The sequence below is a fragment of the Musca vetustissima genome, unplaced genomic scaffold, assembly GCF_032173495.1.
Source record: "Musca vetustissima isolate MV318-11 ecotype Yass unplaced genomic scaffold, APGP_CSIRO_Mvet_v1 utg4710, whole genome shotgun sequence".
In the NCBI taxonomy this organism is placed as follows: Eukaryota; Metazoa; Arthropoda; class Insecta; order Diptera; family Muscidae; genus Musca; species Musca vetustissima.
The window spans coordinates 298324-314221 of NW_026882587.1; the positions used below are offsets into that span (position 1 = coordinate 298324).

At 37.6% G+C, this 15898-nt stretch overlaps 2 protein-coding genes across 2 annotated transcripts; one reads left to right on the top strand and one right to left on the bottom strand.

The window, feature by feature from the left end:
- Positions 1–352: 352 nt before the first annotated feature.
- On the bottom strand, positions 353–4019 carry LOC133329117 (CDAN1-interacting nuclease 1). Its single transcript, XM_061537614.1, has 4 exons — positions 3751–4019; positions 3393–3675; positions 638–849; positions 353–560 (listed from the first exon to the last, which is right to left on the bottom strand). The coding sequence occupies exons 1-4, from the start codon at positions 4017–4019 to the stop codon at positions 353–355; spliced, it is 972 nt and encodes a 323-aa protein (XP_061393598.1).
- Positions 4020–12205: 8186 nt separating this feature from the next.
- On the top strand, positions 12206–13877 carry LOC133329120 (digestive cysteine proteinase 1; the record flags this gene model as incomplete). Its single annotated transcript, XM_061537617.1, has 2 exons — positions 12206–13205; positions 13267–13877. Coding segments are annotated over 2 exons (1611 nt in total), but the record flags the coding sequence as incomplete, so codon positions are not given.
- Positions 13878–15898: the final 2021 nt, after the last annotated feature.

The following is a 15898-nucleotide window of genomic DNA, read 5'->3' on the forward strand; positions in this document are numbered from 1 at the left end:
TAGATTAATTTTAATTTATCTTCAAAAATACAAAAACAATATATAAATACATAAAATATAACCTTATTTTTTATTATATAGGCCTTTGTAAATAAAAAATGAAACACTTTGATTTAATGTGTGTTTGAGTTTTCTTTTAAATATACAACATTTTACTTTGCTTGTAACATTTTTTTTATACTTAACAACTACATTTTTTATGAGATGAATTTTAAAAAAGGTCATTGTGAGCAACAAAAAAAATTATTCGTTTGTATGTTAAATAAAAATATCTATAACTACAAATAAGTCAAATGAGTATTCTAACTAAGTGAAACAATGGTATCATCCAACTATTCATATTATTTAAATATCATGTAATTTGTAACTGCTTTGGATCATCAGTTTTTGTCGTTGTTGTTGTTGTATCATAAGATTCACAGGCTTCGCTTAAATCCAATAATTGAATATCTTCATTGGCAGGAAAGTCGTCGAGTACAGTTATGCCTATACCATTTTGAGTTGATGTGGCAATATCTTCATGATAGCCAAACCAATAGATAACAATTCCGGGACCAAATCTAAAAAAGAAAAAAGTTTGCAAATTAAAATAATTTACATTTGAGTATGGGTTTTTTTTTTTTTTTGGTTTACCAACCTGTTACAATAACTACTCAATTGTTGTTGTATATAAGTTTTATGTGTTTTTATACAGCCAAAGTTTGCTTTACTTTCTATCCAATTGATAATTTCTCCCTTATAGAAAAACGGCAATAACATTTTAATATCGGGTGTCTTATCATAACCCAATCGTCTGAGATCATTTTCGTCATAGAAATGCATACCGGCCTTAGTGGCCATTTGTTTTAACTGGAAAATATAAAAATCAATAATTAAAAAAAAGCAATAATAAGATTTTAATTGTAAACCAAGGTAAAATTTTAAGACAAATATATATATATAAAATGTTGCTTCATCCACACCTGACTTGTGCTAAGATGGTTCTGGAAGGTCTGGGAAGATGTCTCTAGCTGTAGGCGCTTCAGACCTGCCGCTATTCACAATATGTTGACGTCAGTTGGTATTATGTCTAGATGTCCGGGCCGAAGTGACTGATGTCCTTCGGATATGTTGTGGGGGAGGATCCTGCATCACAACGTAGGGTGACTAGGTAGATGGCAGGCCTGAAGGAACTGTCTAGCAAGCAACATATTATATTGTCATATCGACAATATCCTCGTCTCCTCATGTAAATGATCCACGCTCGACATCAAAGCCAAAGACCGAGCCTTATATATCGCTACTAAAGTTTCCTTGACTTTTCTCCAAGAGGTTCCTGTCAGCGCTTTCAGGACCTTATTTCTTGTCTAGATTTAATGTACGCTGCGTTTTTGGAGAAATTTAGCAGGTTATCGAACGCAACACCCAGGATTTTTGGGTGTTGGACAGTTCGGAATTATTCTATCATCGTCAAGTTCTAGATTTAGTTTACGTCCAGGAGGTGAATAGGGTAGCTGTAATGCACCTCCACAACAAGACGAAACTCTATCCGCAATATGGATATAAACCACATCCAGCACGGTGCTGCCCGAAGGGTCAACACCAACTGCCAGGCTAGATCCGCAGACCTAGGGTCCCTGACTGCCTTGGTACCGAAACCTTCGGTCAGGTTCTGGTTCTGGCCAGGTTCTCAGCCAAAGCTACCACCATTAAAACTAATATTTGCAGGCTCTCAACAATGGAACAATCGCTGTAAGGGGATAAAAACAAAAGTAAAAGTGACCATCAACTACATTGGTAGCCACCACAAGCCTCTCTAGATTTTTTGGGGTAGTTAGAGGTCCCAATTTTATATATCTTCACCTGTACATTTAGAGGGATATTCATGTACTGCGGAGTACATGTGGTATGCAGTGTGACCGAATATTTCTCATAAAGGTTGAATAGCTACAGACATATCAACCCACCCTGGGGAATATTTTACTTCAATCTACGGAATTAGTATTTCTTATTCCGGAACTCCAAATACGACTGGCTCCAAAAAATATAATTGATTATCCATCGTTCCAAACTTGGCCGAAGGGAAGAATTCTCGATGTCCTCAAACAGGGTAACTTTAGTTACGGGATCACGCTAGCTTTTTTTGACTTCGGGAATGGTATTGTTTTGTTCAAAGGTTTGATTTATTCCTCGAATCATGAAGATGTCGAACAACGCTGGGAGGAGAAATACCACAAGAGTTGTTGTTGTAGCAACTGCCTAAATATTTGTTGTATTTTTTCCATTATTCCGGTTGTGCAAGGTTGCAATTTGTATCGGCTGCGTCCAAAGAGATTATGGAAACAGACGAGTGAGTTTAGATGGTCAGTTAAGGAGATGCAGCGTATCGTGAGGTCCAAGCCACAAGAAGGACATGTGTTTTTGGTACCGCGCTGTCAATTCGGCGAATTCAGGATTTTTGCCAGATACTTGATTCCTGACTTACCCAGCTGTTTCAGCATAATCATAGAGATTCCGTCGGGGTCAACGTTTAAATTCTTTCGAACTTCCTTACGAACCTCAACTTGCCCTTGATGAGGTGAACCTCCCTCTCAGAAAGCATATTCGCGTCTCGCCCCACGAATTTGCGAAGATATGAAACAGCACGTTTGTAGTGCTTTGCATCTGATACTTCTCGGGCATTTCCAAACTTTGAGCCGTTGTCCTTTGCTGGGGTCTCGATAGATTCCCCATCGTCGGCCATCGCCTCCGCGGCCGATTGCCTCTGAAGTTTATTGTCGGCAGGTAGGTCGGTCAACTAGCTCTACGCTTCCTTCGCTTTGTAGACTTGCGAGAGTCTACCCCTGTTCCTAGAGAAAAATGGGCTGTCATTTAGTGTCATTCATCAAAACATGTTGCATCTGGAGGACTGTGAAACTCTCCCTCATATTCTGATGAGGTCATTCTTATTCACCGGGCAAAACGTGCAACTATCTATTTGCTCTACCAGACCTGCTTCCCTCTGGTCATTACCTAGAATGGATTGCCACAATTCATGACGGTTATTATCCTCCACTAATTTTAACGTGGTTCACCATTGTTAATGCCTGTTCAACCCCTCGATCTCGGCAGTATTAAATTTGAAAGCTGCCTCCATTCATTCCATGTACGAATCTACATAAAGCAAGATAGGTATGTATCGGACAGGTTGTTGTAAATGGAATTTTATGTCCCGACCTACACTTTTGGTGCCAATCATAAAGGAATTGATCGAAACGAATAATCAGATGAACCGCCTATACACTTATTTGCAGAACCAAAGACATTGTTTCTTGGAATTTTTGTTTTCATTGTTTTTGAATACCTGTACCTCTTCCGAAAAAAATATTAAAATATAAAGGAATATGACAAGTCGTAAATTTGTTTCTGCTTACCCGAAATTCATATTCTTCGCCAAGTACCCTACGTTTTAAATCGATCAAAGGACCATCGGTGGAATCACTACAAATACATTGAGCAACATTAGCCGATAGCATGGGATCCTCAATTAAATGCGGTGAACGTATCAGCTGGGTCAACTCCACTTTATTGGTAATTTTATATTTAAGCTTTAGCAATGAACGACACATCATAACTGGTCCCATATCTGATTCCCGGGCAATGTTAAGTAATATATTACGATCCATTGGATATGTTAATTGGCAACGTTCCTCATACCTTTTTTTGGGTGGAGGTGAAAAAATAAAAAAAAATCTTCATTAGTTAAAATAGTCCCTAATGGATGTTACTTACATTTTTAAAAATGCCTTGGCATTGGCATCATAACGCCAATATTGATGTCGCATACGATTTGTATATATTGTTTCCAAAATACTTTTCAGTGTAAGTTTTTCGAATTGTGGAAATTTCTCCAGCAGCTCGATTTCACAATCAATCGCCAATCCTTTATATCTATCAATAAAATCACTTATCATTTCAAATTCTGGCGCTTTGACAATGCGTCGTTTGTTTTTGTTGTTTATACTAGACGGTGATGGACAATTTGGAATGGAATCACACATTTTGTTCTGGGTTTATTTTTTTCATTCGAGTTTGAAAAATATTGCACAAATATCCAATGGATCGGGTTTCTATAAAACAGAAAAAGTGGGTAACTATTAGTCATATGTGCGTCCTTTATAATTGTGTGAGGGAAAATATTCACACTGACTTATCATACTTGCCTGAATGAATTTGAAGAGGTTTTTTTGTTCGAAATTCCACAAGAAAATGTTAAATAAATTAACACATTTAAGTGTTATCCTAATGGCTTTCTGGAATGTTAATATCCTTGAAACCATTTATTATCCATGGTGGTGATTGTGTGTTCGAACAAACTCTAGCTGTGGCAAATGACTTTTTACGAATGAAGGATGAAAGCAAATGACAAAAATAGCATCATGTTTACGAAAGAGGGAGAAAGAAAGCAAAGAAATAATATTTACGAATGGGAAAAGACAAAATATAGAAAACAGCTGATCAGAACAAACCGGGATCACACCACGTGATTTTTTCATCGACGAATAGATGAACTAATAGAACCACCATCAAGGTAGATATACAAGGTAGCCGCATCGGTTCTTGTATTTTGATGTCAAAAATATTTTGCCAAAACAAACAGATTGACATGTGCAAGAATCTAGTAATTTTTACTACGATAACACTTTTTTCCTTTATGATATCGAACAAAATAGTAAAAACTAGTAGATTCTTGCAGTACGGGAACAGACCAATGATTTTTTTACACAAATTCTTGTAGAAAATGTTATTAAAAGTATTGCCAAAAAAGCTCTTCGAAATTCGGAGATGTTCATTTATAATTTTGTTTTTTTAATTTTTTGGTTCAACATTACAACAACATTTTTGACATTTATTTGCACCAACAGCTGAGCCGATGCGGCTATCTTATTAAATATACCTTGACCACCATGATTGGTGGAGGCGAAATGATTTCACCAGAACTGTCAAAATTTGACTTAATCGTGTGCAAGGTAGATATACAAGGTAGCCGCATCGGCGAATTTCTACAACAAACATCGGTTGTTGTATTTTGATATGTAATCTAGTAATTTTTACTACGATAACACTTTTTTCCTTTTGCCAAAAAAAAAACAGATTGGCAAGACCAATAATTTTTTTTTACACAAATTATTGTAGAAACTGTTAATAAAAGTATTGCCAAAAAAGCTATTAGAAATTCGGAGATTTTCATTTATAATTTTGTTTTTTAATTTTTTCGTTCAACATTACAACAACATTTTTGACATTTATTTGTCCAACAGCTGGCCCGATGCGGCTACCTTATTAAATATACCTTGATCGTGTGAAAACGTAAACAAAAAATTTGACAGTTTGAGGGATTTTCTACTAAAATGGCGGACAATATTCGCCTCTTACACGACCTGCTAATTGGATCATGGTTTATATATATATATATATATATATATTAAGGTCATCTGATATCTGAATTTTTTTTAAAACATATTGAATTCAGAATAATAACCACAGTTAGCTTTGACAAAGGGATCGATAAAATTTTCCATTTGTTTAAAAATTATTCAAAAATACACAAAATGTTTATCGAATGTAGTGGCATTTTCGCCACAACAACAAATTTTGACTGAAAATATAGATACATGGTTGTATATTTCCTAAATTTAGTCTTTTGGATGACCTGCTATTTGGGCCATGATTTTTAACAGTTTGAGGGATTTTCTACTAAAATGGCCGATAATATTCGCCTCTTACACGATCTGTTTATTGGACCATGTTATATATCTACCATGGCCCATGGTACAATAAATAGGTAGTACATATGGAACAACTAATATCTTTATTATCTGTCAAAACACATATTTTTCATTTGAACATTACAATAATAGGTTCGTTCGTTTACTTTCCCAGTAACATTTACTCAGTAAGAATTTTCTTAAGGGAGAAAATTGCAAAAAGTAAACAAACAACTGGTGACTATCTTTGTGGATAGTCAGGCGGCTCTTAAGGCCATCAAATCCTGTAATATCAAATCTGAGGTCGTCCTCGAGTGCAGAGCAGTTTTGAAAACACTCACAGCTATCGGCTATGTTGGGTACTGGGACACCGTGACATCATGGGTAATGAAAAAGCAGACGGATTATCTAGACGAGGATCACAATCTACAGATCTAGCAATCGAAACCACCCATCTGTCATCTTTTTCGGAATTTTGAGGAGTTCTTCGACGAACTAGCCAATGAACTCTGTAACAACGTATCTAGGTGCAATGTGTCAAGATCTATCTGGCCGACTCTGTCAACCAAGAGCAAAAACCCACTGTTGAACCTAAGCAAAACTGAAATTAGAGTAATGGCAGGAGTCACTACTGGTCATTGCAATATCAGGGCCTTTACCAGTAAATGGGACCATGATGTTACTGATTACTGCAGACTCTGTGCTGACGAGGGGGAGACGGAGGCAATTGAGCATCTCCTGTGTCGCTGTCGAGTTCTGGCCTACAGACGGCACAGACTAGTGGGTGCTAACTTTCCACATTCTCTAAGCTTTTTTTCAATTATGGAAACTGCTTTAATCTACAGCATCATTAGAAACCTAAAGTGGTTGGGAAAGTGTCCAATTTCTATAGCCATCGGAACTATTCCCGCCTTCCTCCTAATACTTCTTATTAGTTTCTTATACTTTATTTCCCCTTTCTCTCCATATCTTTCATGGATGATCACAATGGACCGGACGGTCTCAAAGTACACTAGTGACTGCACATCCCCAAACCTAACCTTACCTACGTCTTCGGTGAGGATTTTCAATTTTACATTTCTTCTAAATAAATATCAGAAGATTCAAGAAAAGTAATTATTTTTCTTACACTTGAAACGCAATTAAAAAAATACATATCCTTATCAAAGAGTTTGTAATATCCCCAAACCTAACCTTACCTACGTCTTCTGTGAGGATTTTAGACAGATGGTACACTTTTTCAATTTTACATTTCTTCTAAATAAATATCAGAAAATTGATTATTTTTCTTACACTTGAAACGCAATTAAAAAAATACATATCCTTATCAAAGAGTTGTAATGTACGACATATTTCTATACTCTTATTATTATTATTGTTTGGTCATCATTTTGCTCTGTGGTCGATGGCCTATATCGTGTCCTTATCAATTTAATTAATTTGTTTTTATGAAGTTTATTTTACTATTTTCTTAATTATTTCTTTTTCTCTCTCTGCTCATATTTATAGTTTGATAAGAATATATGGTATTTTTAATATTATTGAATCGTATTAGAGGTCATTGACTTTTTAAACTTTTCCATACGAGTGACCACAACAGTGATGCACGATGTCGCAGAGTTACAATTCGGAACAATACTGCCGTACAATGAAAATGTGCCTTAAATAAGACCAGGGTCTCTAAAAAAAGATAATAAGGAAATGATGATGTTTCATAACTGATGTCATTTGTTTTATTTATGACGTTACCAAGGTATATCAAATCTTAAAATACCTCGAAGCTGTAATTCTCAAGTTCCGAGTCTACTGGACGTCTTGAGCGTTGATACCATCAGGATGGTCTTCTCGCCATTTACTGCCAGACCCACTATGGCAGACTCGCAATGTTCGACCCATTATATCGATGTCATTGGCGTAGGCGAGTAAGATGTGTTGTTTTGTGTACATAGCGCCATTTCTGTTCGCCTTTACGTCTCGTATGAACTTTTCCAGAAGGATGTTAAAAATATCACACGACAAACTGTCACCTTGTCTGAATTCGCGTTCGGTATTGAAGGGCTCCGATGGGTCCTTTCCGAATTTAACTGCTGACCTTGTGCCATTTAAAGTTATCCTGCATAGGCGTATAAATTTTGCAGTAATCCCGAACGCAGACATCGCTTTAAACACCTCTGAACGGATAGGGTTTTATAGTGTCCGAATAGATGGAATATGTCGATGACTTTTTCGTGTGTCCTTTCCAGGATTTGGCGCAGAGTGAAAATCTGGTCACTGTTTGATTTGCCAGGTCTCAGGCCGCATTGGTGTGGTCCAATAAAGTCATTGACCATTGTCTTCAGTCGTTCACACACCACACTGGATTGCGATGGGAAGAATACTAATTCCTCTATAGTTGTCTTGTCTCTTTTTTGTTCACGGGACACAGGATGTTGAGGTTCCAATCATTGGACATGCATTCCTCTAACCAAATTATACTAATCATCTGGTGCATGCTATTGATCAGCGTCTGACCACCAGCCTTGAATAGTTCGGATGGTAGCCCATCGGCTCCTGCTGCTTTATTGCTCTTCAGCCGTTTGGTTGCTATTCTGACCTCCTATTGGCTAGGTGGTATACAATCTATACTATCATCTCTTATTGGTTCTGGGGTATCTTCTTCACCGCCACTATTTGATACCAGAAGCTTTTCATAGCATTGTCCTTGCAGATCCTCAACACGCTATATTATCTGTCAATTTTCATCTCTACACTAAGATTGTAAAGCCATCGGTTTGGTGTTTTACTCGTTGGTGAAATTTCCGGACTTCATTCTAACTCCTGTACATCTCGATTGGCTCACGCTTTTTCTTTTTTTCACACACTAAATACTAAAATGTGAGTTGGTCCTACATTTCGTTGCGTTACAATATTTTGGGGCAACACAATCATATACCCTCATTGTTGTGCAGTACCAAAACATAGAGATATATTCGGATTGATCTGAATTTTCGGGCACGGGTCAATTGTATAGTTTAGGCCTATTTTCTATTAATCCTTTTAATTAAATGTTGATAGTTCTGCATAAAATTAACGGACTTCGTTAGAAGTATTTCATATAAAACGTTGCAAAACTGGGCCAGGGTTACAACGACATAATTTTTTTCTTGCAGAAATACAGTAGATATCGGATATAATCACATCTCATATAAGAAAGATTATCAAAACACCGAGGTTATACTTTCTTATATCCAATAATTCCATATAAGAAAAAACCGCCTATAAGAACGAAATCTCCGGCTTTTTTTGAGTTTCTTATATCCGATATCTACTGTATATATTTCCTGAGATATGGGCCAAAGTACGACTGTGACTATTTTAAAATGCATGCTTTTTAAAATGCACTAAGTCAATTTGGGTAAAATTTTCGAAACGATTCGCGATCCCTAAATAAAACTCAAGCTCACTATTGTCTGGACTATAATTTAAAAAATTCAGTTCAATCCGAATTCATGTCTTATATTCATGTTATGCCAAATTGTACATAGTTTTAATCACTACTGTACGAATGTTTCACAAATTTCCAAATGATGGCCTCAAAGAGAGCAACGAAGATGACCTTTTATGAAAAATTTGTTTAGTTGGAGTCAGCTTTTAATTAAATAAAATGATAAAAGCTGACGATTAGAAAAAAATATGATGAACACAAAATAAATAGTACAACAAATATACATACATTCATATTTGCAAAAATATAAAAAATAAAATAAAAAACGACGATTCACCGGCTTTTGTTTATTTTTTACTGCAAATATGAATGCGTGTGTGTGTGTTGTGTAGCCCACAACACTCAACAGTGATGGCAAAACAAATTTTTAAGGTTAGTTTTATTGGCATTTTATTTACATTTAGTTTTAATAATTATAAATTAAATACCTTTTAAAAATGTCATATATATTTAAATTTTATTTATTAATTTCTTATTTTGAAATGATTTTATTTCTGTAATTTATTCCTACTTTGCAATGGCATTGCAAAAATTCTTTCAATTGCCCAACACTGTTGCAGTTAAATGGGAGAGAGACTCTCATTATCTCTCTCGCCGCCTTTTAACTGTATTAAAAAAAAAAAACAAAAAAGAACCAAGTGACACACATGCATAGCAATGTCTGAAACCAAATCTGACTGAAACTTTCAATTCGCAAATAAATAAATAATTCCCAGCACAATAGATTATTAGCGAACTTAACCTCAAGCTTAGAGGTTCATTTTTATTTCCAACGGTGGCAGTGGCATAGAAGAAAGTGTTGTCATAGTTGGTGTTGTTGCCGCTTTTTGTATAATTAAAAAATCAAAAAACTCACCAAGAAAGGAAAAGTATAAAATCTATTTGAGAAACAAAGGAAAAAAAGACTGATAAAAGTGCAAGCAAACAAAAGTGTTCTTCGGCAACATCGAAAATGCGTTGTGCATTGATTTTGGTTTTCATTGTTGGCTGTTGTGCTGCTACAGGTAAATAAAAATTTAATTGTAATTTAATATTAATTGCTTTGTTATAATTTGAAGGTGTGCAAGAAAAAAGTGTTGAGAGGTTCAATTTAATAAATGGCGAGTGTTTTTTTTGCATATTCATAGAAGTACAGCAAATATATGCATACAAATGCAACAAACAAGTCTGTGTCAATTAATCCATTGCGTGATGGGTATATAGGTATGCCCTCTACCATAAGGTGGAGTGTATATTAAATTTATTTCCTTTGCAATTCTAGTCGTAGACCCTGTAAATTAAACACATATGGTCACGGTACAAATTATATTTCGATTTAGAAATGTCCGTCTGTTGAACTCACTATAAAGCTCGCAATATTAAAGATCGATTGGAACAACTCTAGTTTAGTAAAAACGATCAGATTTTTCTGAAATTTTTTTCAGAGGTAGGTATTTTTACCCTAATAATGGGGATATCCTTTTTTCTTGGGGGATGTACGCGGTTACCCGGTTATTTGACCCGGAAGTTCGGGTACGGGATCCGGTCATATCCGGTTCTACGGATCCGGTTAATATATAAAATGGGTATAATTTTAAAGGTTATAAAAATACCTTTCCATTGAGTTGTAAGGGCTATGGCTTTATAAAATTCGTACGTTGCTAACATGTATTTACAAAGGTACAAAGAGACATCTCGATTTTAATAACAGGAGCCACGAGGAGCACCGCACAAGCAGCTCTGAACGGAATGCTGAACTTAAGGCATTAAGTGTCAGGTAGCGCATAGTGCTCTAAGTCTGCATGAACAAAATCTATGCCGAAATTGTAGCTATGTATCCTGAACGAACTAGTTATGACATTGGACCAATGTCCTGAGCTTTGACGATATAGAGTTCGTTATCCCTAGTAGAGACGACTGTAACCATCGTAGCAACCCTCCTCTGGACGGTCTGGCTTTTTATACAGACAGTTCCATAATGGAAGAAGGTACAGGGGCTGGCGTCTACTGTGAAAGGCTAGGCCTTGAGCTTACATACAAGCTGAATAGCAACTGTAGTGTTTTCCAAGTTGAAATCTTCACTATTTGGAAGGTCGTTGAACCGGTGACTATCTTTGTGGATAGTCAGGCGGCTCTTAAAGCCCTCAAATCCTGAAATATCAAATCTGAGGTCGTCCTCGAGTGCCAATGAACTCTGGCACAACGAACCTAGGTGCAATGTGTCAAGATCTATCTGGCCGACTCTGTCAACCAAGAGAACAAACTCACTGTAGAACCTGGGCAAAGCTTAAATTAGATTAATGGCAGGTCATTTCAATATCAGGGCCCTTACCAGTAAATGGAACCATGGTGTTACTGATTACTGCAGACTCTTTGCTGACGAGGAGGAGAAGGAAACAATTGAGCAACTCCTGTATCGCTGTCCAGTACTGGCCTACAGACGGCACAGACTAGCGGGTGCTCACTTTCCACCATCTCTAAGCTTTTTTCAACTATGGAACCCGGTTTAAGCTACAACAACAATAGAAACCTATCACCAGAATTAGACTAGACGATGGAGAAAGAGGTCTAATGGTATAAGAAATAACCCCTAGATCAACAATCCTTTAAGTCCACCCACCACCACCAGCAGAAAAGCGTTAGATGCCTCGACAAACGAGAGTGATTTTAGCCCAATTATAATCAATCATACTTTTGGTGCTGTCCAATACTAGGCACATGCCCTGCATGTGGATTTGGACCTCACGTTACGCTGCACATTTTTAAATGTCGTTTTTAACTATACCGACAGTTTTAGCCACACTTTCCAACATCATTCGTTGCACAATAGTCTCAAGAGAAGGAAAGCAGTATTGCATATAAATGTCCGTAAGATATAAAATATTCGGTTCTGGGAAGAATTATAAAAACTTAGCTTAAAACCGTCAACAATTTTTTTCGTAGTTAATAAAAATTTCCATGTTATCTCTCTTAAAATATGTGATTAAAATCTAACTCTCCAACTTATCTTCTCTCTTTTCCAGCACTGGCCACTAAACCACCGCGATGGGATCCAAATTACATTGTCAAAGGTACTCTGTATATACCATATGCTGAAATTGCTGAACCATTCTATGCCTGGTATGATAAGAATACAAACCGTTCACGTATCGATTATTATGGTGGTATGGTGAAAACATATCAATTGGGTAATGAGCATCCCTATGGAACGTCATTGAAATTGGCACCAATAACGACACGCGATGAGCTGAATAAAGTAACATGTCTACAGTTGAATGGTACAGCTGACAGTCCCGTTGAGATACAATCAATACTACCATATGTCAAGGATTTCACGCTAATTGGAACTGAAACATTTTTGGGTTTTACATGTGATAAATTCCGTTTGGAAGAAACGATAGGACAAAAGAAAAATGTGTATACGTTGTGGGTGCGCTATAAGAAATCTCCTAAATATCCCGCATCGCGTATGCCAATACCAGTACGTTATGAAATGCGCGGTTACAACACTCTATTGGGTTCACATTATGATCACTACTATTTGGATTATGATAGCTATGAACATGATGATATTCCCAATGAAGTTTTCGAATTGGATGATGATATGCAGTGTGTTGCATTCCCGGGACCCGGTAAAGGTCATTATGCCACATTTAATCCAATGAAAGAATTTGTCCATCCTGCCGTTGATCATCATGTGGATCATCATTTTGAAGAGTTTAAAAACAAACACAACATTGACTACAGGACTGAGCATGAACATGAATATAGGAAGAATGTTTTCAGGCAGAATTTGAGATTCATCAATTCCAAGAATCGTGCAAAATTAAGTTACACCTTGGCTGTAAATCATTTGGCTGATAAGACCGATGAGGAGTTGAAGGCACGTCGTGGTTTTAGATCAACGGGTGTTTACAATACCGGTAAACCATTCCCCTACAACACGGCCAAATTGAGGGATCAAATTCCCGAACAATATGATTGGCGTATATTTGGTGCTGTGACTCCAGTTAAGGGTAAAGGGAATTTACATTTTTATTCTCACATTTTGAAATTAAATTGTTTGTATAATTACAGATCAATCGGTTTGCGGCTCTTGCTGGTCGTTTGGCACCATTGGCCACATTGAGGGTGCCTACTTCCTTAAGAATGGCGGCAACTTGGTGCGTTTATCACAACAAGCTTTAATTGATTGCTCCTGGCAATATGGCAACAATGGTTGTGATGGTGGTGAGGATTTCCGTGCCTATCAATGGATTATGGAAATGGGTGGTGTACCCACTGAAGAGGAATATGGTCCATATTTGGGTCAAGATGGATATTGTCATGCCAAAAATGTTTCACTTGTGGCCCCAATTAAAGGTTTCGTAAATGTTACCTCCAACGATCCAGAAGCCTTTAAAATTGCCCTACTTAAACATGGCCCCCTGTCGGTGGCCATTGATGCCTCACCCAAAACATTCAGTTTCTATTCACATGGTGTCTATTATGAGGCCACATGTAAAAATGGTTTAGATGAACTAGATCATGCCGTATTGGCGGTGGGTTATGGCACCATAAATGGTGAAGACTATTGGCTTGTGAAGAATTCCTGGTCAACATATTGGGGTAATGATGGTTACATTTTAATGTCAGCACGTAAAAATAATTGTGGTGTTATGACAATGCCAACTTATGTAGAAATGTAAGCGGAAGGAGGAATGCGGTGAACATTTAATGCACGACAAAAAATGCCGGCATTTTTTTCTGTTATTTGAATATCTACTAAGTTTTTATAATTATTATTCATAATATGAAATATATGAATTTGTATTGAATAAAGATTGAAATACATGTGTAAATAAAATTGTTGTTTTTTTAATACTTACAGATTCATTTGATAAATAAATTAAATTCAAAATTATTTGCTGTGCATGGAATTAAAATATAATTGCCTTCGAAACTCCTTTGGTGACTAAGAGATTCGAAAGAAAGGAAAATATATCGGAAAGCTTTAAAATAGAAATTTCTATGCCAAGTAAAAAAGAAGACTACTATCAAAAACAGACTTACCCTCATGGACAGCCAGAGGGGTTTGATTGAGAGACTTGGAGGAAATTATCGACTGTTTATTATCCCAAGATTGTCGGGGCGCCCCCTAAATAACATTTTTTATCACTTCCCACCTAATGTAACCTGAGGATCCATTAGTGTTTCGAAGTTTGCAGTCAGGTTACCAAATATATTAGAATGCACCCTTCATGATACCTTGACGCCTCAATAAGGTTTTTTAGGCTTAGCAGCTAAATTACCTTACCAAATATCTCATATTCCTCAGAAAATCTAATTAAAGATAGTGGAAATAATTCCGACTTACCTCTGGGATGATTCGCCCTTGACGGACGAGGATGACGCCATGGCTGCTACTGTGGTTAACACAACGGTAATCGCTGTGACTCCCCTAATTCAAAAATCCCCCATGAATCATGAAAGGGCGGTAGGGCAGAGATGGAAAACCGAACTCCATGGCTGCAGGTGGTAAGTCGATAATGTTGGATGTTGTTGCCGAAAATTTTCCCATTGAACAAATATATGATTAATCTACCACCAAAGTGAAGTAGATGCATTTCTCTCATGAACAACAACCACAGCAGTGGTCAATGATCTCTAACGGATTTCGGAGGGGATCATGATGGGTGTATCTGTGAAGGTAATTGGTTGTCAGTCGATTGAATCTGAAGAACGTCATCCAGAGGGATGAAGTGAATCGTAAACTCCCCCCTGTTCCTCCCTAAATATTGCTCACCAGCAGATAGGGAACTTTGCGACCATAACGCCGTTCCTTTCAAATAAGGCGAGGATTATCCACCTTCTCATCTGTAAACCGTCGTTCTGCTTTTCCACTACCGTAGTGTATTCTCCAGTACCTTAAAAGGTGGTGAAATCCACCATTGCGCTACGGCTGTCAGTCTGCTACCTTCTCAAAGAGTGTGGCAGCTGTTAATTGTCTTCTTAAGGAAGTCAGCAGATTCCTTAGTTCGACAAGTAACTAACTAGACCTCTTTGTATGAGGTGATCTGGCCAAACCGTAGGTTCCGTCGATCAATTTCGTCGGATAGGAAGAGGTCCTTCCACACAGAGGTGGGATCCACACAGATGTTACCATTCCGCTTTATATTTCGTGGACCGCTACGGCTTCCAGGCTGCTACCTTCTCAAAGAGGGTCGCAGCTGTTAATTGTCTTCCTAAGGAAACCCGCAGACTTCTGAGTTAGACAATTAACAACCTTGACCCATTTGTATAAGGTGATCTGGCCAAATCGTAGGTTCTGTCGATAAATTTCGTCGGATAGGAAGAGGTCCTTCAAATAGCTGTCGACTAGCAACCGTTTATCTTCGCTGATAATCCCGTCAGGGTCAGCTCGATCCATGATCGCTAGGCGCCGTTGTAGGCTTCTGGGCTACCTGCTTCGAGACAGCGGTTTTGGCTTTCACCACACCCTCACCGCTCTTAGCAGGTTTCTCCATCGACACTACTACCGACGCGAACGAAACAGAACTTTGTGCAACTGACGACTGCGTGGGTCTCTTAGCAGCAGGTTGTTGTTCCTCCGAGAACCTCATTCTCTTCACAGCTGTGAGCTGTGATCGAGATTCGGCTCCCAGGGGTCACAATCGCCGCAGAGACAGGCCCAACCGAAGCAGGCAACTGCTTCGCGCTCGCTACAACT

Excerpts from the sequence above, each read along its gene's own strand:
- LOC133329117 (XM_061537614.1), bottom strand. The coding sequence starts at position 4,019 with ATGTGTGATTCCATTCCAAATTGTCCATCACCGTCTAGTATAAACAAC. Across the intron at positions 3,676-3,750 it reads GCCAAGGCATTTTTAAAAAT|GTATGAGGAACGTTGCCAAT; the intron begins GTAAGTAACATC and ends ACCCAAAAAAAG. Across the intron at positions 850-3,392 it reads GCGAAGAATATGAATTTCGG|TTAAAACAAATGGCCACTAA; the intron begins GTAAGCAGAAAC and ends TATATTTTCCAG.